Here is a 25,637-nt window from a genome sequence, read left to right on the forward strand (position 1 = left end):
CACAGCCCTTCCTCTTCCCACCCTGTGATTGGTCCAGCCTCTGTGGGCGTGTCCACGCCATCCCACCCTGGATCTGCCCCCACCATCCCAGGTTGTGTCTCAGTTGGCTCTGGGGAGTGGAGAGCTCTCCTCTCAGCGTTTGTGTCTCCTCCCTGTGCACCGAAGTCCAGTTTATAATGTTCTTTCACATCCTTTGTCTGGTGTGGTCACCCCACAGCCAGAGCAGATACAGATGATTAATAATTACTTCCATTTGGGGGACCTACTGTAGCCCAGGACACTCTTTACTTGCTCATCAGTGCTGCTCATGTCCCAGGAAGAGAGGCTGCAGCTCAGAGAGCAACTGGGACCCACACCCCTCCAAGACCCTCTATTCACTTGGCAACAGCTAAGACCCCCAGGATTCTCCATCTTCCTGGCTGTTACCTCTTGGTCTCTTCGCCTCTCTTCCTCTTCATCTCCCTGACCTCCAAAGTGCACATGCTCCAGGCCCAAGCCTTGGCCCTCTTTGCTTTTCTATCCCACCTTTTAGTGACAATGTCCAAATGTGCATCTCAGCCCCAGGCTCTCCTCAGAGCCCGGCTTATCTGCCCGTCTACTCAGGATTTCCACTTGGGACCCAACCGACATCACAATCTCCACCGAGTCTGAACCCTATAGTTCTCTCTCCACCCCCGTCCCAGCATGCGTGCGTCCAAGCACTCGGCCAAAACCCTTGCAGTCCTTCTCGGTCCTCCTCGCCTTCAAGTCCCACAGCCATGAAAAGAACAAATCTAATGGCTCCACCTTCAAAACAGAACAGGAACCCAGCCACGCCCACTGCAGCCAGCCTGGTCCAGACACGAAGCTGGGGGCCTTTTCCAACCACCCCTCAATTTCCACCACCAGCTTTACAAACGGAGAAACTGAGGCTAGGGAGGGCAAAGCCCTCCCTACAGGTTTCACACAGAAACCCTGCTAGGGCTAGCTGGGGCGTGGTTCTGCCACCACCTCCCTGAGGTCTGCATTCCCAGCTCCCGGGTAGGTTTTCTCTTGAAGCCACTTAGCAGGTCTGATGACACAGCCAGGCTATGTGCGCCTGCATGTGTGTCCCTGGGGAACAAAGAGTCTGCCAGCTGGGTTTGGGTTTCAAGACGTCTGTCCTCGCCCTTGACCGGGAGATCTTACAAGGAGGCTGGGGCCTGAGCTGGGTGGTGGAGCGTGTGGGGAACATCAATCGGACGCCGCCTCGCCTGGGAACCGGAGACTTCACCCAACCAGCCCCAGGATCCTCTGAGCTCACTTGAGGAGGCCAGAAACTGCAGGGGCGGCCTGGGGTTCTCAGCATTTATTTCATACAGCTGTTTAAAGAACTTGTTTAAAATACAGATCATATATATATATATATATTTATATATATAAAATATATAAAGAGGAATTGAGGCCAGCCACCCCAAAGAAAAAGCTATGTTTTATAAATATTTCTGTAGCTCCCACATCCCAGAGGAAGAAAAACAAAACAAAACAAGGAAACATTTACAACCCAAGCTAGTGGTTCCATGTGGTGGGCCCAGTAGGCTCAGACCCTGGGGTGGGCCGGGGGTCTCGAGGGCTAGGCCTGCAGAACATTCTGGTGAGGAGAGGCTGACCTCCCACTTCCCAGGAGGCTTGAGTCTCTGGCTAGGAAAGGTCGAGCCTGTACCAGTCTTGCCAAACCCATGCCTCTGGCTTCTTAGACCCGCCTGGAAGGCAGCAGGTGGGCACTCCAGGGCCTCGGGCTGCCAGGTTATTTTTAACCTTGTCGGTTTCCTTTGATGTCCTGGCCCTCTTTCCCGGGTGGCCCGGCCTTCTGTTCCTGGTGGTTTCCAAGTGGAGGCAGAGGACAAGCCTCCTTCCACGTCTAGCATCTGGAATTCACAAGCCAAAATCCATGGGGCGTCTCCAGGCCCCTTGGCCAGCCTCTGAGGGTCCCCGAGGAGCGGAGCAGCCTCACTTGCAGACGTAGCGCTCCACCGTGCGCTCACACCTGCGGCAGGTGACATAGCAGCACCAGTGGTACTTGCAGTGGCACCGCTCGACCACACGGTCTGTGTAGGGGTTGTAGCCGCGTCCACAGCACATGAGGTCACAGCTGTCACTGCCATGTGACGTCTTGTTGCACTGCCTGGAGGGGGAGGGGAGGTCAGTGAGCATCCTGTCACCCACCAGTCCCTCCACTCCCAGCCAGGCAGCCCCAGCCTCCTCTGACCACGGCTGCAGCCTCAGTCCCCCTTGGACGGTGTTTTGGTCTTTGGGGAATTTAAAATAACCCTCTTTCCCAGGGGTACTTCTCACTTTTCCCTATATTTCCAATAGGCATTCGTCAAAATGAGGGGGTGTTTTGTTTCCTTTGTCTCTTTTCCTATATCTTCTACTTCTAAATACTTGAAAGTGTCTCAAGCCACTGTCTAATAATCCTATCCTCGTATTTAATCCTTAATTATATTGTAACAAGCGTAAAGATCGTTTTTGCTTTTAGAATCCCAGGATAAATTCTGAAACAAACAAATGGCATCGGATGTGAGGCAAACTGAGCGTTCGGCACTCTCTTGGTGGAGACAGAGGGTCCGTCAATAATTTGCCCCCTTTGAACCAGGCGCTTCCCTCCAGTATTTCATCTTATCCGAGGCAGGCAAGGTCTTTGGGTCAGTGGAATTACTATGCCCATTTTTCCCAGATGGAAACAGGCTCAGCAAGGGCAGAGGCCTGCTCAAGGTCTCACAGGAGTTTGTGGATAAGCAGGGCTCAAGCTCAGGGGTCTTGAAACCAAATCCAGTGCATATTCTCCCCACCCTAAAGGGCAGAGAACCCATGGGCTGCCAGGGGCTGCATTTCTTCCTGAATCAGTCCTGTGGGCAAAGAAGACGCTGAAGGTCGCTATAAAACCCAAATATCCTTGCCGTCAGTTCTTCTGTCTAGCGAAGAAACATCTGTGCAGGTTGGCATTTCATCTAGCTGGGCTTAGGCTCGACAGGGATGCTGTCATGGGATGCAGCTGGATCCCCACAGCCATGTGGACCAAGGAATCCCAGAATGTCTGAGGTGGGCAAGCCCTAGACATGACCAAATCCAACCCTCATATTTCCTGATGGGGAAACTGAGGCACAGAATGGGGAAGGGACTTGCCCAGCATCACACAGGGTGAGCACGGGGTCTGTGAGAGCTCAGGAAGGCTTCCTGGAGGGGGAGGGATCATCCAGACCATTGCATGAAAGATGAACAGGAATCTAAGACGAAGGGGAGGAGAAAGGGTGTTGGGGGCAAGGAGGACAAACACCCTGACCTGACCTAATCTAAGGGGACTGAGAGATGGATGAAGGAGCAGGGCTGGAGGCAGGGAGGCCAGGAAGGCTGCTGCCAGCAGCAGCTGAGTAAGAGAAGCTGAAGCCTGAGCTGGGAAGGAGCCATGGGGAGGGAAGCAGGGGAGCACTTTGGAGGGGGAGTCAGGAGGAGAAGGCAACCTGCGTGTGGGGACTGGAAGCAGTTCCGGGCAGGAGGGAAGAGCAGAAAGAACACAGGCCCCAGAGCCAGACAGACCTGGGTTCAAACCCCAGCTCTGCTTCTTACTGGCTGTGTGACTTAAGGCAAGTCACTTAACATTTCTGGGCTTTGTTTAGTCACTCGACACCATTAGTCTCCCTAGCCTGAACCTGAAGGTCTCTGGATGACTCCTCTAGGAAAGGGCAGTGGAAGGGGGCAGAGTTTCATTTTTATTTCTGGGTCCCTGACATGCAATGTTTGAAACATGGCCTCCAACCCCAGAGCCAGACAAGACCCGCGATGGTGCCTGTGAGGGGGAGCTGGGGAGGCTGGGGCCTGGAGAAAGGGCAGGTTTCAGAGTTTGGAATAGGAACTGCTGAGGAGGCTTCAGTTCACCAGGCTGGATTTGAGGAGGGCATCTTGCCCAGCTAGGGGCCCAGCCACGTGTACCACCTGTGTACCTGCCTTTTACAGTTAACAAAGCTCATTTGCATCCAACCCCCTGTACCTCCCAAATCCCTAATCTAGTAAAGCTCACGTTTCCCCTCCTCCAGGCAGCCTTCCTTGATGTCTAGGCTGAGTCAGGGCCCCTCTGGGCTCCCTGTTTTCCCTGTCACGGTCTGAGCACTTGATGTCCCTCCCCATCCCTGGTGCCTGCCAGAGCCTCATGTAATGCTGTAAGAAGTGTCTGTGGTTGTGAACCACTGAGATGTAAGGGCTGTTTGTTACTGCAGGAAGAGCTGACCCATACAGCTGTCTGCAGAGGCCCAGAGCTGAGCATGGCAGGAAGCCTGGGGGCGGTGGGGGATAGCATTCTGAGAAAGCAAGGGTGGTAGCTGGTGCTGTGGAATGGGGCCTCCTCGTCAATAGTTTGGGGGCAAGTCCTAGGTGCAGAGTCGGGACAGCTGGGAAGGAAGAGGCCTGGCAGCCTTGGGGAGGGGAGACTGTCATTCACAAACCCTTCCTACAGCACTGACACCACCCAGCAAGGAGGGGCTGCTCCGTAAATGGGATTAGAATCACTTGCCAACCTTCCCAGGTGAGTGGTATCATCCTGTTGGCACAGAAGACGAGACTTGAGCCTCAGGTAGGTGAAGGGATTTGCTCAAGGTCCCACAGCTAGGAAACTGCAGCATCAGGGTGGGAACCGTCCTTCCCTGATGCGCGCACGCACGCAAACACACACACACACACACACACACACACACACACACACACACACACACACACACACACACACACACACACACACACACGCACCGGCCCGTGGATCCAGGGAGACCCTCTCTTTGCTCTGGGGTCCTCAGTGTGCTTCCCCCAGGTCCTCTGGGTTCTAGAATCTTCCCCCCAACCCCATCCTCATCACACCCACCCTGGCTGCCTCAGCCCAGACTCTCGCTCCTTCCTGTCTCCCTGGCCTGACCTGGTTCCATCTTCATTCTGCCTGAGTCTCTCAATCTGGCCTCCAGATGGGAGCGTGGGCCTCCTTGCAGAGCCTGCTGCCCTGGCCTGTGAGGATGGAGCCCCCCAAAGCAGTCCCCCTCTCCTGGAGACAGGAACGTGGGCTGAGGAGGAAGCAAAAGCTGGCCAGGAACCAACTATGTGCCAGACACGTTCTCAGACACCCTCACTCTGGTTCAATATTCTTTTAACCTGGAAGAACACTAGTTTTGTGGAATGCTATTAGGGGCTCCTTAATAAAAGAGTTCCACAGCCGAACACCTCTGGGAAACACTGGCTTAGACAGATCCTTTACTGCGGGATTCCTCAGAGCCTTTAATATGTTCTCGTGCCTTGCAAATCGCCAAAGAGAATTTCCAAACGTATTTGATTGCAGAACTATTTCTTTATAGCATTTCAGGACTGGGTTCCTCCTGAACCATCTCTGGGAAGAGCTGCTCCCCTGAATCCTCACCAGCCCTTCCTGGCACATAGTAGGTCTGTAGTCACCACTGGCTCCCTCCTTCTCTCCTGTCCTGAATCGGCTTCAGCAGCTGTGATGGGACCTGCTGTAGGGACGCCAGCTCTGGCTCTGAAATGGGGGACCGGGGGGAGAAAGCTGGGATCTGGGAGGTGGGTGAACGCAGGCGGGGGCATGGGAGCGCCGTCTGTCCACAGAATGCAGGCCGACCTCGCTCTCCTGCTGCCCCTCTGAAAAGCACTTGTCCTGGTTCCAGCTCCACACTGTGCAGACTTCCTATGCGGCCACGGGCTGGCCACTGCTCCCACCTCCCCTTGTGCCTCAGTTCATTGGTCCAGCTCACAGGTTGTATGACATTTATCCTTCGCTTATTCATTTGATGGACATTTACTGAGGATCTATTTTATGTCAGGCAGCCTCTTTCCCAGCCCCTGTCCCCCAACAGAGTCACTGTCTCTTCCCCTCTAGGGGGCAGGTGGGATGGGGGCCTCCCACGAGCCTCTATTCCCCAGGAGCCCCTGCCTGAGCAAGGTACATAACAGCCATGCCCAGGAGCTCTGCCAGGGGCCCCTGGGACCCCACACCTCCACCTGGCGTTCAACTGGGCGGGGACTCCGTTCCCCGAATGCTGACTGTGTGCCTAGCCCCGAGCTGGGATGGGGCATGTGCCACATGGCTGATGCTTCCTGCCAAGCTGGCGGCGGGCCCTTACCTGTCCTGCGTCCCATGGGAGCCCACCTTCTCGTTCTTCATGCAGAAGTCAGGGGAGCTCTGCAGATAGACGAGCTCCGAGTCCTTCACAGGCCGGATGTCCAGGTCCTTGGGCACAAGGTGCTTGCGGGTGCCCATGGGTCGGTGCACCACCTTGGTGGCCGACAGGTAGCGGGTCTTGAGGTCGGCGGCCACATCCCGAAGCTCCTGCAGCCCCTTCCAGCAGGTGCGGATGGAGCAGGAGCCGGACACCCCGTGGCACTTACACTTCATCTCCAGAGAGGCACGCAGAGCCTGCGGACAGCGGAGGGCGTCGGGCTGGGCAGCCAGAGCCCCCTCCCTGGCCTGCCCCGGGGCCCTGCCCCCCCCTTCTGCCTGCCAGTGCTCTCAGGGAGTCACCACCTGCTCCGGGCCTCAAGTGACAGGGCTTTTTGCTCTAAAGGATCCTTAGCTCCTCCTCCAACTTGGGGGGCAGCTGGGAGGGGCAGGAAGAGAGTGGCTTTTGCAGGGCTAACGGACGCCATCTATACACCTAGTGTACCAAGTGCTCTCACACTTAAAATGGCTTCATCATCACAGAAGCCCTTCATGGGGGATATCATTCATTTCTCCATTTAAAAAAGAGGAAATGAAGGCTCAGCGAGGCTGAGTCTCTTGCCCAAGGCTACACAGCTAGAAGATCTTGGGCTGGGACTTGAACCCAGGTCTGAGGGCAATTCCAAAAGCCATGGCTTTTCATTATTCTATGCTTTTTCTCTCTCACAAAATGCTTGCTGAAAAGAAGGTGGCGGGGAGAAGAAAAGGAAGGGAAGGAGGGAAGAAGAGGCAAGAGGTGGGTGCTGGGGGGGGGGCAGCCCTGGCCTGGCTGGCCGTCCCCTCTGCTGCCTGTCTTCACGTGTGCTGAGCAGGTGTGTAACTGCTACCTTGCAGAGTCGTTGAAAGGATTCAACGAGATGACATATGTGAAAGAGTTTTGTGAACTACAATAGTTAAATCAATATTTGGTTTTGAAAAATCAGTCTGAGTAAGAATTATGGTGGAGAGGGGAGGCCTGGGCTTGGGGCCTTGGGGAGACACTAGCCCTGGCTTTGGAAGTGACTCTGTGCCACCATCTTCCACGGGCCTCAGTTTCTCCCTGCGTACCTGAGGGGCATGAGTTGGGACGCCTTCTGCAGGCCTTTCAGTTCTGCAGGCTAAGCGCCAACTCCTTGCACACAGGACTCAGATCCCTCTGCCCACCCCCCCGCCTGCCCTGTGTACTCTACTGCAAGGGTTATGGGTCCCCTGGGCCTACCCCTGCATCAAAAAGATGGGGAAACTGAGGCACACGGAGGGCAAGGACTTGCCCAAAATCACACAGGGAGTTAGTGAGGAAGCTGGTCAAGGTCCCAGGGCTCCCTACCCCTCACAGTGCCAGGAAGTAGGGAATGAGGGAGTCCACTTGGGTCTAGAGTCTGGAACTGTCTCAGCAAAGCCTGTGGAGAGCACATAGTGAAGTGAACCCGACTGCAGGGCACATTCAGCCTCCCAAGGGCACAAGGTACTTCTGAGTCATCCAGGAGAGGTAAACCACATTCAGCTCCTCAGCTCAGACGGCGGGAAGGGGCCCAGGCTTCCTGAGGCCATGGTGCCGGTGCTGACCGCGCTGTCATCTACCCTCCCGGGCCCTTGCAGACGGCCCCAGGGAGGCCAGCTCCTTGGCATCAGGGCCCCTGGGAAAGGGCTGATGTGCCTCTGAGGCTGAGGACCCTGTCTGGACTGCACTGTGGGATGGGACGGCTGTACCCCTGGCAGCATGAGGCTCAGGCCTGGCCATGGGCAGGAGTGGGGCTGGGTTCTTGGGCAGGAGGCTGGGTGAAGGGCTCCCAATGGGTTTCCAAGGGTGTGGGGGGGTGGGCCAGCAGGGTTGGGAGGCAGGAGTTCTGGGTCCCTAGCCAGGTTCTGCTACAGATCCACAGGGTGACTTGGCCTCAGTTTCCCCAACTGCCCAAAAATGGCCTGGATGTCCTAGAATCCTTACAAGAGGGAGACCAGAGAGAGAGGAAGGTGAGGACAAGGAAACCTCTAGACCTGGAGTCCCATAGACCTGGGCTCCATTGCACTGTGTGTCCTTGGCCAAGCCAACTAAGTTCCTTCTGCCCCACGTGGTGCTTCTGCATAATGGGCCTAACGGGGCTGCAGGGAAGAGGTCATGAGATGCCATCCACACCGGACACTCTGCCCCTCCAGGACCAGTTCCCCATCTGTAAGGAGGGGTAACAGTACCTCTTCACAGTGTGGTTTTGTGGACTACGGGAGAGAAAACTAATCAAGGACCCACCACAGTGTCTGGCACACCGATCGGTACAAAGTTGTTTTTTTTTAAATTTTCAAAAAATAAAAAGGTCCATTCATTCACTTATGCATTCACCCCAACCTCCTGTGGAATGAGGTGAGGAATTAATGCAACACTGATAATAACAGACATGGAGGGGAAACCGTGTTTAGGAGGTTGGGGTGGGTTTTGGAGCTGGGAGAGAGTCCCCATTAGATCCAAGGAGACGACCCTTTAGCAAGGGTCTGCTGCTCCGCAGCCCTCTCCATGCTTCCTTCCACACCGGCCTTGGCCCAGAGCCCCAGAGGAAGAGCCTGAGGAACGTGACCAATGGGGACCAGAGAGCACCAACCCACCCCATTTTATAGATGGGAACAACTGAGGCCAGGGAGGAAGTGACTCGCCCAATGTCACACAGTGAGTTTAGAGCTCCTGACTCCCAGCTCAGTGCTCCTTCTGCTCCACCGACGTTCTCCAGCCCAAATCCTGGTGGACCCCCTGGAGGAGGAGGAGCCAGGCAAGCCCCAAGCAGCTGGAGAGGGAAGAGCCAGGGGAGGCCAGGAGCACATCAGTGTGGGTGGATCAGGGCCCGTCCCCCCGCCACCCCTCCACCAGGGCACACTGGGCGGCCCTTTTCCGGCCAATTGGCACAAGCACAACCATCTGGGGGGTGGGGGTGGTTACCTGTCTCCCCACTTCACTGTTGTGTAGACGCATCAGTTTATTGGCTTGGGATCCTGTTTTTTTCACCTTCATAGGAGCATCGGAAAACTTGGCCCCCATGAGGAGCCCGTAGCTGAGGTTGTCCGCACATCCTCCCCAGCGGTTCCCGGGCCCGGGTGGCTCACCTGGGACAGGGCCGCAGGAGCAGCCGGGCAGGTCGCCGGAGGTGCAGGCCCGGGCGATGGCGTGGCTGATGGCGGCCGCCGACAGCGCATACACGAAGGCTGACTCCCGGGTCCCTGTGGGGAGGTGTGGGGTCAGCCGGGGCGGGCGACCCGGGGATAGGACCCTGCCCAGACCTGAGGGCCCCCGCCTGCCTCTGCGGGGTCGGGTGGGGACAGGGGCAGCAAGCAGGTGGAGGATGGCACGACGACCATTCATCTGTCACGCCCCCATCCTCCCCCAAACGCACTAGCTGACCTGCACACTCTCACAAAGCACGCAAAGCCAGCCCCCCAGGGCACACCCTCACTCACACACTCACCATGCTGCACTTTCCTCCCTGCTTGCCCTGCACCCAGCGTTAGGGGCTGCTTTCGGGAACAGAAGGCCCAGTCCCTGAGCTCCTCAGAGACCAGTGAGCAAAGAGCCCGCTGTGGGGTGAAATGTGACCCCTGGTCCCTGTGAATGTGACCTTACTTAGGAATAGGCTCTCTGCAGGTGTAACTGACCTCAGATGAGGTCATTAGATGGAGCAGGGTGCGCCCTAATGCAATGACTGGTGTCCTTATAGGAAGACGGAATTGGGGATACAGAGACAAAGAGGGCGGAGGCCACGGGACAGAGGCAGAGACTGAAGTGATGCAGGAGCACCGAGGAGCACCGAAGCCTGCGGCAGCCCCAGAAGCTAAGAAGAGGCGGGGATGGGTCCTCCCCCAGGGTCTTCAGACGGACCCCTGCTGACACCTTGACTCTGACCTCAGACTTCCAGCCTCCAGCACCGTGAGTCAATTCTTCTGTTGTCAGAAGCCCCCAGTGCGTGGGCCTTTGTTACAGCAGCCCTAGCAAACTAAGCTGGAGCCCAACGTGCCTTGGCAGTGGGGTGTCCTGGCCTTGCGTCCAAGCAAGTTACCCCCCTTCTCAAGCCTCAGTATCCTTAACTGTAGAGTGGGAATGAAAATACCTACCTCACAGGCTTGCTCTGGAGCTCAGGTAATTCAGGAAGGAAGGAGGCTTTGTAAAGTGCTGCACAAACGTTAGCTGTCACCGTGTGGGGGAAAGATGAGATCCACTGGGGCATTCCTACCCTTCAAAAGCCTCTCTATGATACACAGGACCCCCAAATCCACCCCCAGAAGTCACCTCCACCGGGAAGTCTTCTCCACAGATGTTCTTTAGTCCCTACATCACTTTGTGCCTTTCCCAGCACCTTCAGTCGGGATGGTCTAGAATTAACTGCTCCACACCTGTCTGCCCCGAGGGCAGGCTCAGTCGCATTCTCATTACAGACCCCCCACCCCCAGAGCCTTCCTGCATCATTCATTCCTTTGTTCAGGCGTGAGGGGTACCTGTGCATTTGTACTGTCATTCAGGCTCCCCGCACTGGTATATTCACTCACTATATGTTCATTCATTCAACAATTCACGCCCCAATACCCATGTCCACCACCCATCCGTGTACCCATCCATCATCCAGCTATTCACTCATCCCCCCATCACACTTCCAGCCATCCATCCATGAATTCACCCACCTATCTAAACACACATAGATTGATGCCTGAATTCATCCACCCCACCCCACCCGCATGCATTCCGCAGGCCCTAGCAGCCTCCGCTGGCCCCCTACCTCTCTCCAGGTCAAGCAGGTAGTTGGGGGCGAGCTCGATGGAGGAGCAGTTCCAGCGCATGTCCGCGAAGGCCCGGCGGCAGGCCTTCATGACCTCGCGGGCGGCGTGCACGATGGTGTGCATGAGCTCCAGGTTGCTGCGGCACAGCTGCACCTGCGCGGACACCAGGCCCTCCAGCTGCTTGCAGTGCTGCGTCTGGTTCAGCGCCAGGGCCGCCGGGGTCTTGGAGAGCGCCCTGCACACAGGCCAAAAGGCAGCAACCAATGGAAGGGAAGTCAGGGCTGTGAGGGGCCGTGCTGCTTCCACCCGCTGTACCGGCCCCAGCCTCTCCTCCACAGTCTTGGAGCCTTTGCTGGAAGGGGCTGGGAAACCAGGAGGCCAAGCACTGTCCCCAGCAGAGTAACGGCTCCCCCTCCCGCCCCCGTGTGACCTTGGGCACATCACTGTCCTTTTTTGGGCCTTATGCCCTCATTCATAACATAGGATCCTGGCCCCCATCCTACCTAAGCTTTATTATAATTATACTAACAATAAACAGTTTTATAGCTCACAAAGCACTCATATCCACTGCCTTATTTAGTCCCACACAGCTGTGAATGATTACTCTTCATTCAACATTCATTCAATACTGAACATGCTAGACGCTGTGCTAAGTGCTGGATTATTATATCATCATCATCATGGTAATACATACTATTAATTGACCATTTACTAGATGCACAGTGTAAGTTAGGAGCTTCCCACTACGGCTTCGTTTAATTATTAAACCCATTTATTAGGCTGTAAGATCCCACATACAGGCAAGAGATTCATTAAAAGATTAAAGAGCCACTCAATTTGCTGATAAATTGGACTTAGCCATTAACTTGCTATATGACTTTAGATAAATCACTGTCCCTCTCTGGGTCTCAGTGTCTATACCTCTAAACTGTATTTCCCAGAATGGGTTCCAGGGAGACACTCTGAAAAAAGGGATCCATAGTCAATCAAGCACAGTTGGGGGATGTGATATACTACAACCCGCCTTGAAGAGTTAGTAATGCACATTTACATTTTAAAGGCCCTGAGAAGTCCTGCAGCAAAGCAACAGGCTTGGTTTTGTTTAACTTCCAAGTCTGCTGAGCACAAAACCCTATATTTGAGGAGTGCTGACCTCCTCCATGCTTTGGGAAATGCTGGCCTAGGGGGTCCCTGTGACCTCTAGTGATGTTATAGGACCTAAGAGCTTCCAGATCCTGGTTCTGGGCACTGGGATTCCAAGACTCTAGGACCAGGGGTCGATCCTGCATTCAGCTTCCTCCCAGGCCTTCTCTGAGGAGCAGACTGCATCAGGCAGCCCCTCCTCTTAAGTGGAGGCTAGAGGGACCCCACAGCCTTAAAGGGTTCCACATAGACCCACCCCCTACCCTAGGGCCAGCTGGTCCTCGGAAACCCAGCAGAGACCCTGGAGGGACAGGTGGCAAGAAGGGGCCAATCTTCAGGCCCAAGTGCTAGGTGCCCCACTTGCTGGGACCACAGCAGACCTCACCCAGCGTCAGGACCGAGACCTGGTGAGGCCCAGCTCCTCGAGACCCTGGCCTGAGATCCCAAGAGAGGCAGCCTGGTGCCAAAGAACAGCACGGGCCTGGGCAGACTCCTGGCTCTGTCACCCCCACTCCCCTTGTGACCTTGAGCAAGTCAGGTAGCCTCTCCTCTCCATCAATCTCCCAGCATTGTCTGAGGGATTAACTCAATGTGGGTCACATGCTCTGCCCAGGGCTGACACATCATGGTCAGGGCTCTGTGATGGAAGCTACTTTATTACTGCGTCGGTGGCCTTTTCCTACCTTAGCTTCCTGCACCCACTCAGTCAAGGCCAAGGGCTTCCATCTGACCTCAAGGCCCCTCAAAACCTGGCCCTAAAGCCCTCTCTGGCCTCCCGTCCTTGTCCCCCGTGTGTCCTAATACCTGCCACACCAGACCCTTGGCTTCTCTGACAGGGACTGCCCTACTACCACGCGTATGCCCAGGCTTTTCCTGATGCCAGGAATGCCTTTCCCCTTGCACCTGTACCTAAATGAGTAAATGAACTTGATCTACTTGTGGAAGAAATATTTACTAAGCACCAACTCTTCCCAGACATAGATCCTTTCCTCAAGGAGCTCCTCGTCTAATGGCTGCACAGACCTATCACCAGTTATAAGGCAATGACCCAGATGTTCCAGTTCATGGGCTGGCCCAGGGAAGAGCTCAGGCTTTGGGCACCAGCTGTGTGAGCTGGGGAAGTTACCCAACCTCTCTGGGCCTCATCTGTTATAAGAAAATGATAAATTCTACTTCAGAAGGTGATGGCAAGACTTAAATATGATAATGGATGGAAAGCACTCGGGGCATTCATAAATGGGAGCGAGTCAGAAGACCTGGGTTGTGGCTCAAGCTCTGGCCTCTATGTGCTGGGCAATCCTGGGTAAACTGCTGCCCCTCTCTGAGCATCAACTAAAAACTGGGGACTCCTGGAGGTCTTGTAGGGGCTGAATGAGTTCATATGTGCTACACTGAGTACTAATAGGTTAGTTTGCTTCCTGCTGCCTCTCTCTGCCATGCCCCACTCATCCTACGCCTCCAAAATACAGAAATCATCCCCGAGGCCTGGGAAGCAGACCCAGGGCAAGTGGGCATGGCCTGGTGTCTGTGGTTGGAGTGGCACCACCCAGCCTGTCTGAGATTGACTGCGGGTATCTTGGGCCATCTTCCCTCACTGCGACCCCTGGCCCATCCCTACCCCACCGAGGCATGAGGCAAGAAACCTTTGGTGTATCTGGATGCGGACCTCAGGCATGGTTGCCTGACCCTGCCTGTGACTGGGGAACCTGCTGCCTGAATTTCGGCAACACGTGCTGGATGAGGGGTGAGCACACAGGGACAGATAGCATCCCCTCAGCCTGTTTCTTTGTTGTTACAGCCCCTCTGCCACCACCTAGCAAACACTGTCCACGCACATGGACCCACTGTCCCAGGTGGGCACAGCACTCCCCAGTTTACAGAACCTCTCATTTCATCCCATTCTTACAATGCCCGAGGGGCCTGGGAGATTATCACCCCCTTTGTACAGAGGAGGACGCTGAGGCGCTCCAGTGCCCAGGAGCTCGGCCTCCTCTGGACACCATCCTCCCTCAAACCTGGCCTCACCTTCCCAGGTCCCCTCTCTACTGGGCTTGGGGCCGTCCACGCTCAGCCTGTCCTGAGCCTGCTCTGCCCATCACCCTTGCCCAGCTTCCATCCTTCCCCTCTGAGCCACTTTTCTGTTTCACAACAGGAAGGATTACAGGAGATACATGAGAAAACACCCAGCACGGTACCCGGCACACAGCAGGCACTCATGCAGGGTGGCTGCCTCCCAGGTCCTTCCCCTGGGCTCCTGCTCAGAAAGTGGATAACGTAAGCTGAGACTTTCCCTGGGGAGCTCAGGTTGCGGCTCCCAAGCAGGGGTCCTCTGGGATCCTGGGGTCTGGGGACCCTGGGCCACTCTGGGTCAGTCTGTCCATCTCTTAAGTCATCAGGCATCCACCCCCCCAGCTGGTGGTGAGAGAGGTTCGATGAGGGAAACCCGGTGAGGATGTTCCCAGATGAGGCACAGACTGCCCAGGTGGGCAGAGGACAAACGGGAAGCATTCTGGAGGTCCTGGGTGGGCGCAGGGCTGCGGAGAGAGCGGCTGGGACAGAGCGGCCAGCTGCGGCGTGCTGGGGGAGGCCTGCTCGAGGGAGCGTGCAGACTGGGAGATCAGGAGGTGGGAGGCAGCGGATTCCACTCCCGAGGAGGGCGATGCGGTCATCTGGTAATTAGTGGTAATGACCGTTTCTAACTAAGGCCCCCTTGGGGAGGTAATCAAGGATAGGGTGGGAGGCGGGGGAGTTACCCGTCTGGACATCTCCTCCGGTTTGCCTCACTGCAGCACACCCCTAATTGAAAACATTTTGGTTTATCTGGGGGTGGGTGCATGGGGGAGAGGGTGGAAGAGAGGACAGGAGGAAACAGAGAGTTCACAGGCGAGGCCTATGCCCAGGGTGCTGCTGGGGTGGCCGAGGTCTCTCTCATTCAGGAGTTGGGGTTCTCCTGGGAATGGTGGGGGTGGGGGAGGCACAGAGACCTGGGTTTCAGCTCCAGCTCAGCACATCTAACGTTCCACCTTGGGCAAGTCACTGCCCCTCGCTGGGCCTCAGCGTCCCCACCCCATTGTGGAAGTGGGGACACTGAGGCCCAGAGAAGGGCAGGGCTTGCCCTGACCTGTACACAGCCAGCCAATCAGAGGCAGAGCCAAGCTAGAACCCAGGACTCCTTATCACAGGCTAGGGCTCTTTCACTCCCATTGTAGAGATGAGGAAACTGAGGCTAACAGGATTGATTTGCCTGAAGCCTGGCTCATGGCTAGTGAACTGGCAGAGCTCAGGCTGGGACCCAGGCCTCCCAACTCAGGTCTGGTGCTCCTCCTGGCCTCTCTGCGGCAGCTGTGTCCCTTCTGAGTCTCTTAGGACTCTTCCACAAGAGGCCCAGCCCCGGAGTAAGCAGCAGGCTTGGGGCTGACCAGGGTGGGTGGAGTGGCCTTTATGGGTCCTCCCAGCCACCCTAGGCCTTCCCCTCACTGGGCAACCCCAGTGGTTCACAGAAGGCTGGAACCATCCTCCCTGCCCACACTTCTGGTCTGAGTCTCCCAGCACCTGGCTTGGGTGGGAGGTGAGGTAGGGAGGGGTCCCCCAGGTTATTTCTGATCAGGTGCTTCCACCGCTTCTCCCTCACCCCCTACCCCACAGACAGCCCAAGCTGAGTCCCAGGTCCCCAGTGAGTGGGCAATCTGGGTCACTCAGCCATGTTTACTTTCATTTCCCATGTCAAATGCCCCTTTCCTCTTCAGCTCGCTTTCCAAAGCCCAGGGCAGCAGGGTCCTCTGGGACATCCCCAGGACAGCTGAGTCTCCTGGATGAGTCCCCAGCTTCCCATCCCCACCATACCCTTCCCTGTGCCCAACTGTCCTATGGCTCCCTGTGACCAAAAGGCCCCAGAGCCACCAACTTAACTCCAAGTCCTGCCTCTGCTATTAGGTGTGACACCCAGTTCGTTAAAGACCCACTGAGCCTCCACTTCCTCTTCTGATTAATGAGGGTGATGGCAGAACCCACCTCACATGGCGGTTGGGAGATTTAAATGAAACAACATACATCAAGCGCTTAGAACAGTGCCTGACATGTACCAAGGCCACATACATATACAGACACACAGAGTTGTTATTCTAAAACTCCACTCCTTCTCCTGCTTCCCCCTCTATCTTCAGCTCCAGCAAGAGTTTAACCACTATCAAAGAGGTTTGGCTTCATGGAGCCTGTCTCCCTGGCTTCTCATCCCACATCCACCATTAATTAACTAGCTGTGTGACCCAGGGCCAATTACTTAACCTCTCTGTACCTTAGTTTCCTCATTGGTAAAATGGTAGCGATAAGAATGTCACCTACTTCATAGGAGTGTTATCAAAGTTAAATGTCTAAAGCTCTGGGGATTTACTAGTAAGCTCCTGTAATTCCTGGCTTCTCTGTTTCCCCACACGCATCGTCCTACCCCTGCTGTTCCTTCTGCCTAGGATGCCTGCTTTGCATTCCATCCACGGCCATCGAAATCCTATCTGTCCTTTGAAGCCAGACTCAGAGTCACCTCCCTTATGTGGGGCTAACCACACCTCCTCTGGGCTCCCATGCTCCCTCTCCTAGGACACAGCCCAAAGTCCACTTGCTACGTTTTATATGTCTGTCTCCCCCAACAGGCTGGGAGCTCTTTTAAGGCAGACACTGAGTTGTACTCATTTTTTTGTGGCAGCCTGGGCTATGCAGTGGGGACAGCATGGATGTTGGGCTGAACTAGCCATCTATTTTAGACCCTACCCAGCCACGTGCCAGCTTGGGGACCTGTAAATTTCTCAGAGCCTGTGCGTTCCCACCGTGGTGTGGGAATTATAGCAGTGTCCCCCAGAACACTCTAGGGGTGAGCCCAGTTCTCGGCCACTGATCCTCCTTGGGCCGGCCCTTTAACAAAGCCCTTCCCTCTCTGGACCTCAGTTTCCTTATCTGTAAAAGGTTGGTGGTGAGTGAGGAGGGCTTGGGCTCCCTGATCAGAGGTTCTCACCAGCTGCGACAGTGCCAGGTACCAGCAGTAGAAGGAGAGCGGCTGATGGCTCATAAAATTAGTCAGGACTGACTGAGAAGAGCTGGTGCCCCCAGGCTGGGAAGCTGCTGAGCTCAGGCTTCTCCTTACAAACAAGAAATGCAAGAAGATGGGGTTTTCCTCTCAAGAGAATTAATGGATAACTAAGCCCCAGAAGGGGTAGGGCTGGTGACCTCAAGACTGTTTGCCGGTGGCCCAGCCACTATTGCCCCGTCTTCCAGCTAATCCATGAACCGTCCTCGAAGCCCTTCCCCAGCCCATAGTCTGTCCCACGCCTGTCTTATCTGCATGGCTCCCCGCCCCGACCTGGAACTCTAGGCTGTGTCTTGTCCTGGACTTTTCCACAGCTCAGGGAGTTCCTCCACCCAAAGTGCCCTTCTCTCACTGCCCCCACTCACCAAACTCCCAGAGACTCCTCAGGCCCATCCTAGGAGCACCACCCACGAAAAATCTACCTAGGGTCCCAAGGATGTGCCCCCCACCAGGTGATCTCCTCTCCTCTGGGCTCCCACAACACCGCCCTGGGCTCTCCCGGGGCACTTGGAGTTATTTACAGCCTGGGCTTATCTCTTCCAGACCAGAGGGCAGCTCCTCCAGGAAGGGGCTGGCTTTTACTCCTTTCTCCCTGCCCTCCCTGCCCACAGCCCAGCACAGAGCAGGCACTCCCTTCTGCTGGATGGAAAGGAGTCTCTCTCCCACTTACCCCTCCATTAATAATTTCTACTTAAAGGACTACCCTTCAGCATCCGACAGTTTATGGGGTTCTTTCATGAGCCGCTTCTCATCTTACCCTCCTTTGACAGAGGAGGACGCTAAGGCTCCCAAGAGGCTGAGTGACACTTCCCCAAGGTCACCCAGGTGGAGGGGTCTGGACTGTTTGAGAACCTCCAGCTAGGGTCAGGAGACTGTCAAGGAACATAATATTGAGCAGACCTTGTGTGCAGGGCGCAGACCCTCTAGATTGGGCCCCTTGACCACGGTCTTTTTCCATCTGTCCCTGTGGAGGTCTTGTGCAACCCCCGGCCGCACGGAACAGGGCAATTCCGTAGTCCTCCACGCCCTGTCTTGCTCCTCCCGCAGGTAAGGACGATATTTAACAGAGGAGGAAAAGGAGGCTTAAAAAGGGTGACTTGCCCACGACCGCCAGGCAACTTCTGCTCCCGGGTCTTGGGCACGCTGGCCCGACCCAGGGGGCCCCTTAAGGCTCTCCGCCTCCCCCAGCCACGGGTCCCGGGGCCCATGTGCGTGGACGCGGGTCCCTACTTACAGCCACTTGATGCCATAGCACACATTGGTCTGGAGCGCCAGGGCGAAGAGCAGCGCCTGGCAGACCTGCGGCCGCGCCCTCATCCTCGCGCGGCTGGCGCGCCGGGGGGTCGCACCCTGGGGAAGCCGCGCCGAAGTCCCGCCGCGCGCCCGGCCGCCGTCGCTCTTCCTGCGCGCACGCCGCCTGCAGTCGGGGAGAGCGGAGGCAGCGGGTTAAGGCTGCGCGCGGGGCGGGGGCCACGCCGGGGCGGGGGGCGTTTTATTCAAATTACAAAGGAGGGGTCGGGGCCCGGGGAGGCCGGGCGCGCGGCCGGCGTAGCCTCCCGCCCCGCACAGCCCGGGACGCGGCCGGCGTCTGGCTCGAATTAAATGCCTCCGGAGCGCGGCCCAGGGCTTGTCCACCTAGTGCGGTCCCGGCGGGAAGCGAAGAGGGCGACAGGACCAGAAACTCCGGAGAAACCAGGCAGAGACACAGCGAGAGGGAGAGAGACCCTCAGAGAGCGAGGCTGAAAGACATTTGGCAGAGGGAGAAGCCCGGATAGGCACACAGTTCTCGAGAGGGACGGAAAGAAGACGAAGGGGGTCGAGGGCGGAGACCGCGGGCGGGCGAGGGGAGGAGCGGATTCGGGGCCCAGGATCTGGGTACTCATCTCCGCAATATTAATTGTTAGTTATTATGGGCCTGGCCATTCTCCTTCCCTGCTGGGCCTCGGTTTACCCCCTCTGTAAACTGGGGACACAATTGTGATTCAAATTGTGATTAGGACATAATTCACCTTTTAAAAAGAACATTCACCTAACGCGATCGCATTTTTTCCTCCCAGCAACCCTGGGAGATAGATACTATCACTGCCCCCATCTCACAGATGAGAAAACGGAGGCGCGGAGATGTGAAATAGGGTTGTTCAGCCAGCGAGCGGCAGGTCCATGCCCGTGTTTTACTCGCATGTCTACCCCAGTGTCCGGTGAGATCATGGACCGTGAGAAGACAGGGAAATGGGGGCTGGATCTGGGCATCAGTTTCTCAGCCTGTGAAGGGGAGGATGAGAAATGGGATAGCAAAGGTCTTTGTACAGTGAAGGCTGTTCAGGGTCCTGAGTCTCTGAGTCCCTCTAGCGGTGCCCTTCTGGAGGGTCGGATGGTGCCCAGGCCGGAGCCAAGGCTGGGCAGCCTGGCCTTAGCTAAGCTGGGAAGCTCACGGGGCCGGCGCGATGCCGCCTCCGGCCGCCAGGCGGCGTCCTGGGGCCGCGGAGTAGCCCTTACCCCGCCCGCAGGCCGCAGAGTCGCTTTCTCCGGCTTTTTTCTTTTTCTCCTTTTTTTCCCCCTCTTCATTTCACATCCTTAACTCCCTTCCCAGCTTCTTCCAAATTTACCAACAACTGGCGTTCTCCCGGATGCAAACACAGCCTCAGCCCCTCTACCCTGGGGAGGAGCAGACAAAGGGATTCCTTTCTAAAGGGTTTGTGGAGTTGGAAAAAGGAGGCGCCTTAGTGGGGGCGCTTGAGCGAGAAGTGGGGGGGTTTCCCATCTGGCTGTGTGACCTTGGGCAAGCCTTCCAGCACCCCAGCCTCAGTTTTCCCTTCTATGAAAACAAGGGACTGGACTTCACGCATTTCCTGAGGTCTTTCCAGCTTCCAGTAGCCTGCGGTTCTTCTGAGCTACCCTCTGCCTAAGTTTCCACTATTACGTCTACCTGCGTAGTGTGTGCATGTACGAGTGCGCCTTAAGCGCGCGCGCGCGCGGGCGCACACACAAACACACACACACACACACACACACACACACACATTTTAAATCCCACTGTTTCCTGGAGCCTTCGGCATGACCCAGAGCAAGGCAGGGAGAAAACTCTGAATTACATTTTCTTTCTCCTCCGCAGAGTCCCCCAGCTGGGCGCCTAACACCGTGGCGCTCGCTACAAACTTTGCTGAATTATGGCACGGGGGCGGGGAGGCGGGGGTCGCAGTCTAACTGTGCCCCCTCTTCCCACCCAGCCTGTATCCAAACCTTTTGTCTTACTGGCCCTGAAAGTTTACCATACTCCTGAGAACGAGAAAAGTATCGGCTGGATATGGCGGGGTGGGGGGGGGGGGGGGGGGGGGAAAAACGCCAGCCACTGTCTCTCCTCGCCCCCACCCCCTCCCAAAGTGTGGGCTCCCCCCTAAGGCGCCCAGCATTCCAGGGTAGGGAGGAGAAAAGGCTGCACTCGGAGAGACGAGAGCCCGGACTCACAGCAGGGGATCCGTGTCCAGCCCAACTCGCCCAGAGAGAGGAGGGGCCGCCCGGGTCACGGCGCACGGGGACCCAGGCGTCCAAGCTACCCCCGGCTCTTTCGGAGCGGCCCCGGTAGTCCCGGGCTTCTCCCTTCGCTGTCCCAGCACGTCGCTGGGGGAGGCGGCTCCTGGCCTGGGCCTCTGGGTTCTGACAGGTTATTCTTATCCAGTGTCAGAGTGTCTAGGACAGCCGCGCGGGCCGCTGGGTCACCCTCAGCCTGCGCCTCGCGGGTCAGGGAGCCCTCGCCTCCCTGAGCCCCCGGCCCGCCAGGGGGCGCTAAACCGGGGTTCGAGGTGGGATACGCAGCAGCCTCCCGCGCCCTGGGACCTTGGGCAAGTCCCCTCCTCTTCCTGGACCCCCGTGTCCCCCCTCTGGGGATGGTATGAGGTGTAAAGTAAGTGCCCTCTCAATTCTGGTCTCTCTATAAGACATCCACTTGCCGTGGTCAGCTCCGAACTGCCCGACCCCTTGCTTCGGGCCCGGCTCGGAACCTCCCTTGGGGTCAGGCGCGTAGTGGGCCCGCGTCAAAGCACAGTGTCTTTGGAGAGATAAAGGGTCCCTTCCTCCTCCCGCTGGGGATAAAGTTCAAGCTACCTCTCTTGCAGCGGGCGACAGAGGAAACCTCTGGTGCACACTCTGGGCACCGCGAGCGCAGTAGCCACGGCCCGGCTCTAACAGGTGGTTGTAAGGCTTGGGCTCTGGAAGGCCCTGGAAACCCCGCTGCCAGGGCGGCTGCCCCTCTGAGGCAAAGCCGGCGTAGACACGCCGAGCTTCCCCTTCCCGGATGAGCCTGCGCTGGGCCGGGAGCCGGCACCGCGCGACGGCGCTGAGTGTCCCCGCCGCGCGCCGGCGCTGAAGCCTCCGGGTGCGCAGCTCGCAGAGCCGAGCCGGAGAACCGGTGACGCCGATTCTGCTTCAAGATTACCTGCGACGCCAAGCGAGGCGGGGCCGCAACCCGGTTTTGACCCTGGCCGCGAGTCTTTTGAGATGTGTCTGTTGGGCAGCGGACGATGCGCCGGTGGCCCGCGAGACGGGTTATTTTGGAAGTGGGAAGGGTGGGGTGGGGTAACTCGGGGCACCTCCCACTACCCCCTCTGGGCCCGACCCCGAGCCCCTATGGACCGTGAGGGTCATGGAGGCACCTCAGCTCCGAGAGTTGGGAGGTGTGGGGCTCGTGCGCGAGCTCAGCCAGATGTTCGGGGCTGCTCCAGATGTGCCTCGAGGCCGGGACAGGACTTTCCTCCTCCCCACCCCCTAGCCTGGAGCTCAGGTCTGTAAACAAACTCTCGGTTCTCCCCCTTATCCCGCCGCTTCTGGGAGCAGGTCTCAAAGCGAGGCCTCCGCCCCGGTCCCCCAATTTAGCAGGAGCTGCCGTAGTTCTCTGCCTTTTGCCTCCCTCTCCTGCCCCGCCACACACACCCTGTGCCACAGGATCCAAGTCCCCCACCCCCGGGATGGCTCGGGCATGACCTCATCCGCGGGCTGACTAGGAGGGAGAGGGTCGAATCGGGGGGAACAGGGCCGGGAAGGCTCGAGGCGGGACGCGGGAACTGCACAGCCCACCTCCACCGCTCATCCGCTTAAAGCCCGCGCCCCCAGCCCCCGGCGGCTGCGCTCGGTGAGGGGAACGCCGGGGAGAGCCGCGGAGGAGAGGTATGGAGAAGGTCTTGCTTTGCTTACCGGGAGCGGTTGCTCAACGGGGTGACGCCTTCCCCCTCGGACTCCCGAGCCCCGCGCCCTGGCAGGTCCCCGCTGAGAGCCCGCCCGCTGCCCGCGGCCACTGCTCACCTCCTGGGGCGCTCGCCTGGCCAGGAGGGCGGGGGAGCGGCGAGCGCAGCCCCCAGCGGACCCGGGAGCTCTCCGGGCTGGGCAGGCGGCGAGGGCGTCCTCTTCGCGAGCTGCCAGAGAAGCACGCCCGGGATCCCGGCAGGCAGAGGCCTGCTGGGGTCCCGCGGGGACTGGGGCGCACACTCAGGCTGCTCTGGAGGGCGCTCGGCTCCCGGGGCCTGCGCTCGCCCGCTCGCCGGAGCTCTCCGCCTCACCCGGCACGGTCTCTGGTGCCGGCCGCCCGAACTGCTTTATAAGGCACGGGCAGCTGCTTTGATCCGCCCACGTCAGCGCGCCGAAACCCCACCGGGTGGCTCCGGCCTCGCGCGGGGGCCGGGGGCGGGGTCCCCGCGGCTGCCACGCACCCGCGGCGCCAGCGGCACGAGAGGACGTCGCACCCTGTTGAGTTACAAAGAGGAGACTTACTAACTATAACTATAGCTGGTGTGTACTGAGCGTGCGGGCTGTGAACCTACTGCGCGCCTGGGGCGCTCGGGGGCCCAGGTGGGGAAGGTTTCTAAACCTCGCAGCAAGCCCCGCGAGGATCCTCAACCCCGTCTGGTTTGACAGAGGCGGAAGCCACAGCTCAGAGGGAAGTCGGCCTTAGGTCTCATTCTGGAGCCCGGGCATCACTAGGTGTTGGTCTTGCAGCTCGGTTACTATAAGCATTGTGCGTCCGGAGAGCTGCCTTGGCGTCTCAGTCCGACCTTCGCCGGGTCACCTCTCCAGACCTCTGGTTCCAATTCTGGGAACTCTCAGCAAAGAAAGGAGGTGCGAGGGCTCTGCGCTGTGAGGCGGCTATAAACCTTAGGCACCAAGGAGGCAGGTGTCCCATCTATGGGATGACCGTTGGGGAGTCTTCTGGGCACCTTGTCCGGGTCCCTAGGGGACCACCAGCTGAGGACCGGGTTTCAGAAGCTAAAGCACACTAAGGTGCTTCTTGTGTGGTGTAGACCTAGCCTGGGGTTGGGGCTGGGGCTGTGTTTCTGGGGCAACTTCTCTGGGACCAGTTGAGTGCCCACACCTCCCATGCCCACCTTGGCCCTTCCTGGCTGACAATACTCCCCTCCCGTTTCTAACTGTTGGGTCAGGTGCTGTGGTTTCCTTGACTTCTGTCTTCCCCACACCCCACCCCAGGGGCCTCAATCCCAAGAATGATCTAGTTCATTAGCAGAAGGGAAAACAGATTTAATGAAAAGAGGCTTCTTTCAGGTCCCCCCAAGACACCCTAACTCTATTCCCTGTTCTTTGCAGCTGCCTGTGAAGTGGCACCCACAGGCTGTCCTAACCTGGCTACAGATGCCTTCACATACATCACACACATCTGAGCCCACAGAACCCACCACAGGCTCTCAGCCATGCAAGTGGCAAGCAGCCAGTTCCCCTTGCACACAGGACTGGGACTTATCACCCCACAGATGGTCACAAACACATTCAGTAGGTACTTGGACATACTACTTGCCCACATGCACATACAAGTTGAACGGCCATACACATCTAGATGAGGCCGAACACGCAGACTTTCCCCAGCCGGTTCACGCACAAACACACCTGTTTCCATGCACACAGGGAGGACACACACAGCTTCCAAGCAACACCAGTGCACATATACTCCTGCTTATAGTCGCAGAAATGTCTTTGCGAACACATGCTGGGACACCCTCATCTCTTCTTCCAGAGCATTGGAGTCCATCCCATTATAAATGCCATGGGAAGGTAGTGGGGCTTTGGGTGGGGTGTGGGATACACTGCTGCTCCACCTAAGAGGCTACCGACGGGGGTCAAAAGAGTGTCTTTAGCTCTCCCATTCCAAGGCACTCTGGCCACCACAGTCAGAGCCGTTCCAGGTGACTTCTGTCCAGTTGGGATGCATTGTCCTCTGGGTCTAGCCCTTTGCTCATTTCAGAGCTAAACCGGTTGCTTCCAAGTATTTGCACAAGCAGTCTTTCAGTCAGAAGTCTTCTGGCTCCCAGCTAGATTAGGTACGGAGAGCAATTTGGAGTCATGTAGACTTGGGTTCCACTGTGCCCAATTCTATCTTTACCTGTGTGATCTTGAGCAAGTTGCTTACACTCCCTGAACCTTAGTTTCCTCATCTATAAAATGGGAAGACTACAGTCCCATCAAATCCTCTATATTCTCCAAGATGGGGATTAGTACCCCATTTCATAGATGTAGAAGTTGAGGCTCAGAACGGAGGTGCTGGCAAGGGTTGGAGCTAATATTTGAACGCAGATCTCTAGGGCTCAGAGTGCACTATAGCTGGTGGCCCCCATTGAAACAGAAGGCAGGAGGATGGTGACTTTGCATTTTCTGGAAAGGAGTTGAGGGAGGCCAGGAGAAGATCCCAGGTCTCCTGAAGCCCAGCCCTGAGCCCTCTGGGACCCTCCCAGCCACTCAGCTCTGTCCTGTGACTCAAGATCCAGGCATCAGCTAGGACTGGGACCCCTGCCCTGGATGGGGAGGTGGGGGCGAGGGGTGAGCCTGAGGAAGTGGTGGCAAAACCTCGAATTGAGAATCGAGGGAGACCTGGGCGAGGGTCTGCTCCTCCCTGCACCCCAGTCTCCCCACTTGCATAAGCGGGAGTGCTTTACCACCTCAGACATTCTGGGATTCTCCGAGACACTTGGGAGAAGGATTTTTCTCATCTTTGGAACCAACTGATCTTCCCCCCTTCTTCTTCCTCCTGCCTCCTCTGCCAGGAGCCTCCTCAAAGGCCACCGTGTGTCAGGCCCGTGCTGGCCGCCTGGGCACGAGCTCCCCTTCAGAGGATAGGAGGCTCTGAGGCGGGCAGGTGGGCCAGCTCTTGGCTGCTGTAGATGTTAATACAGTTTCCTTCTCCTCAGTTACCCCGGTGAGTCTGGTCATCTGATCGCCCAGACGTGCTGGGGACTTCCTGTCAGCAGGCTTCTCAGCCCCTGTCTGACTGCCACTGGTACACACCTTTCCACCCCCCACCCCTGTGCACACCCCACCCAGGAAGGGACATGGCAGTAGGGGAAGCCACACTTCCGTTTCCCATGCTGACCTTTATTGACCCCTCCACCCACCTCAGCTTCCCTCCCTTGGGGCCAAGGCCTTGGTGGAGATGGGTGGGAGCAAATCGGCTATTTCCAGGAGCCCTGGATG

At 57.2% G+C, this 25,637-nt stretch overlaps 1 protein-coding gene across 5 annotated transcripts; it reads right to left on the reverse strand.

Moving 5' to 3' along the window:
- Positions 1-1,312: 1,312 nt before the first annotated feature.
- On the reverse strand, positions 1,313-22,719 carry WNT11 (Wnt family member 11). 5 transcript variants are annotated; one of them, XM_027083433.1, is made up of 6 exons: positions 22,470-22,719; positions 18,409-18,591; positions 10,954-11,189; positions 9,129-9,406; positions 6,132-6,424; positions 1,313-2,143 (listed from the first exon to the last, which is right to left on the reverse strand). In XM_027083433.1, the coding sequence occupies exons 2-6, from the start codon at positions 18,489-18,491 to the stop codon at positions 1,969-1,971; spliced, it is 1,065 nt and encodes a 354-aa protein (XP_026939234.1). In that variant the 5' UTR covers positions 18,492-18,591; positions 22,470-22,719; the 3' UTR covers positions 1,313-1,968. The 5 variants fall into 5 exon arrangements, with proteins under 5 accessions (XP_026939234.1, XP_026939235.1, XP_026939236.1 ...); XM_027083434.1 differs by having other exon boundaries at positions 22,362-22,719; XM_027083435.1 differs by lacking the exon at positions 22,470-22,719 and adding an exon at positions 21,276-22,283.
- Positions 22,720-25,637: the final 2,918 nt, after the last annotated feature.

The sequence above is a fragment of the Aethalodelphis obliquidens genome, unplaced genomic scaffold (genome assembly GCF_003676395.1).
Source record: "Aethalodelphis obliquidens isolate GAN/ISIS:26980383/991018 unplaced genomic scaffold, ASM367639v1 scaffold50, whole genome shotgun sequence".
Classification (NCBI taxonomy): Eukaryota; Metazoa; Chordata; class Mammalia; order Artiodactyla; family Delphinidae; genus Aethalodelphis; species Aethalodelphis obliquidens.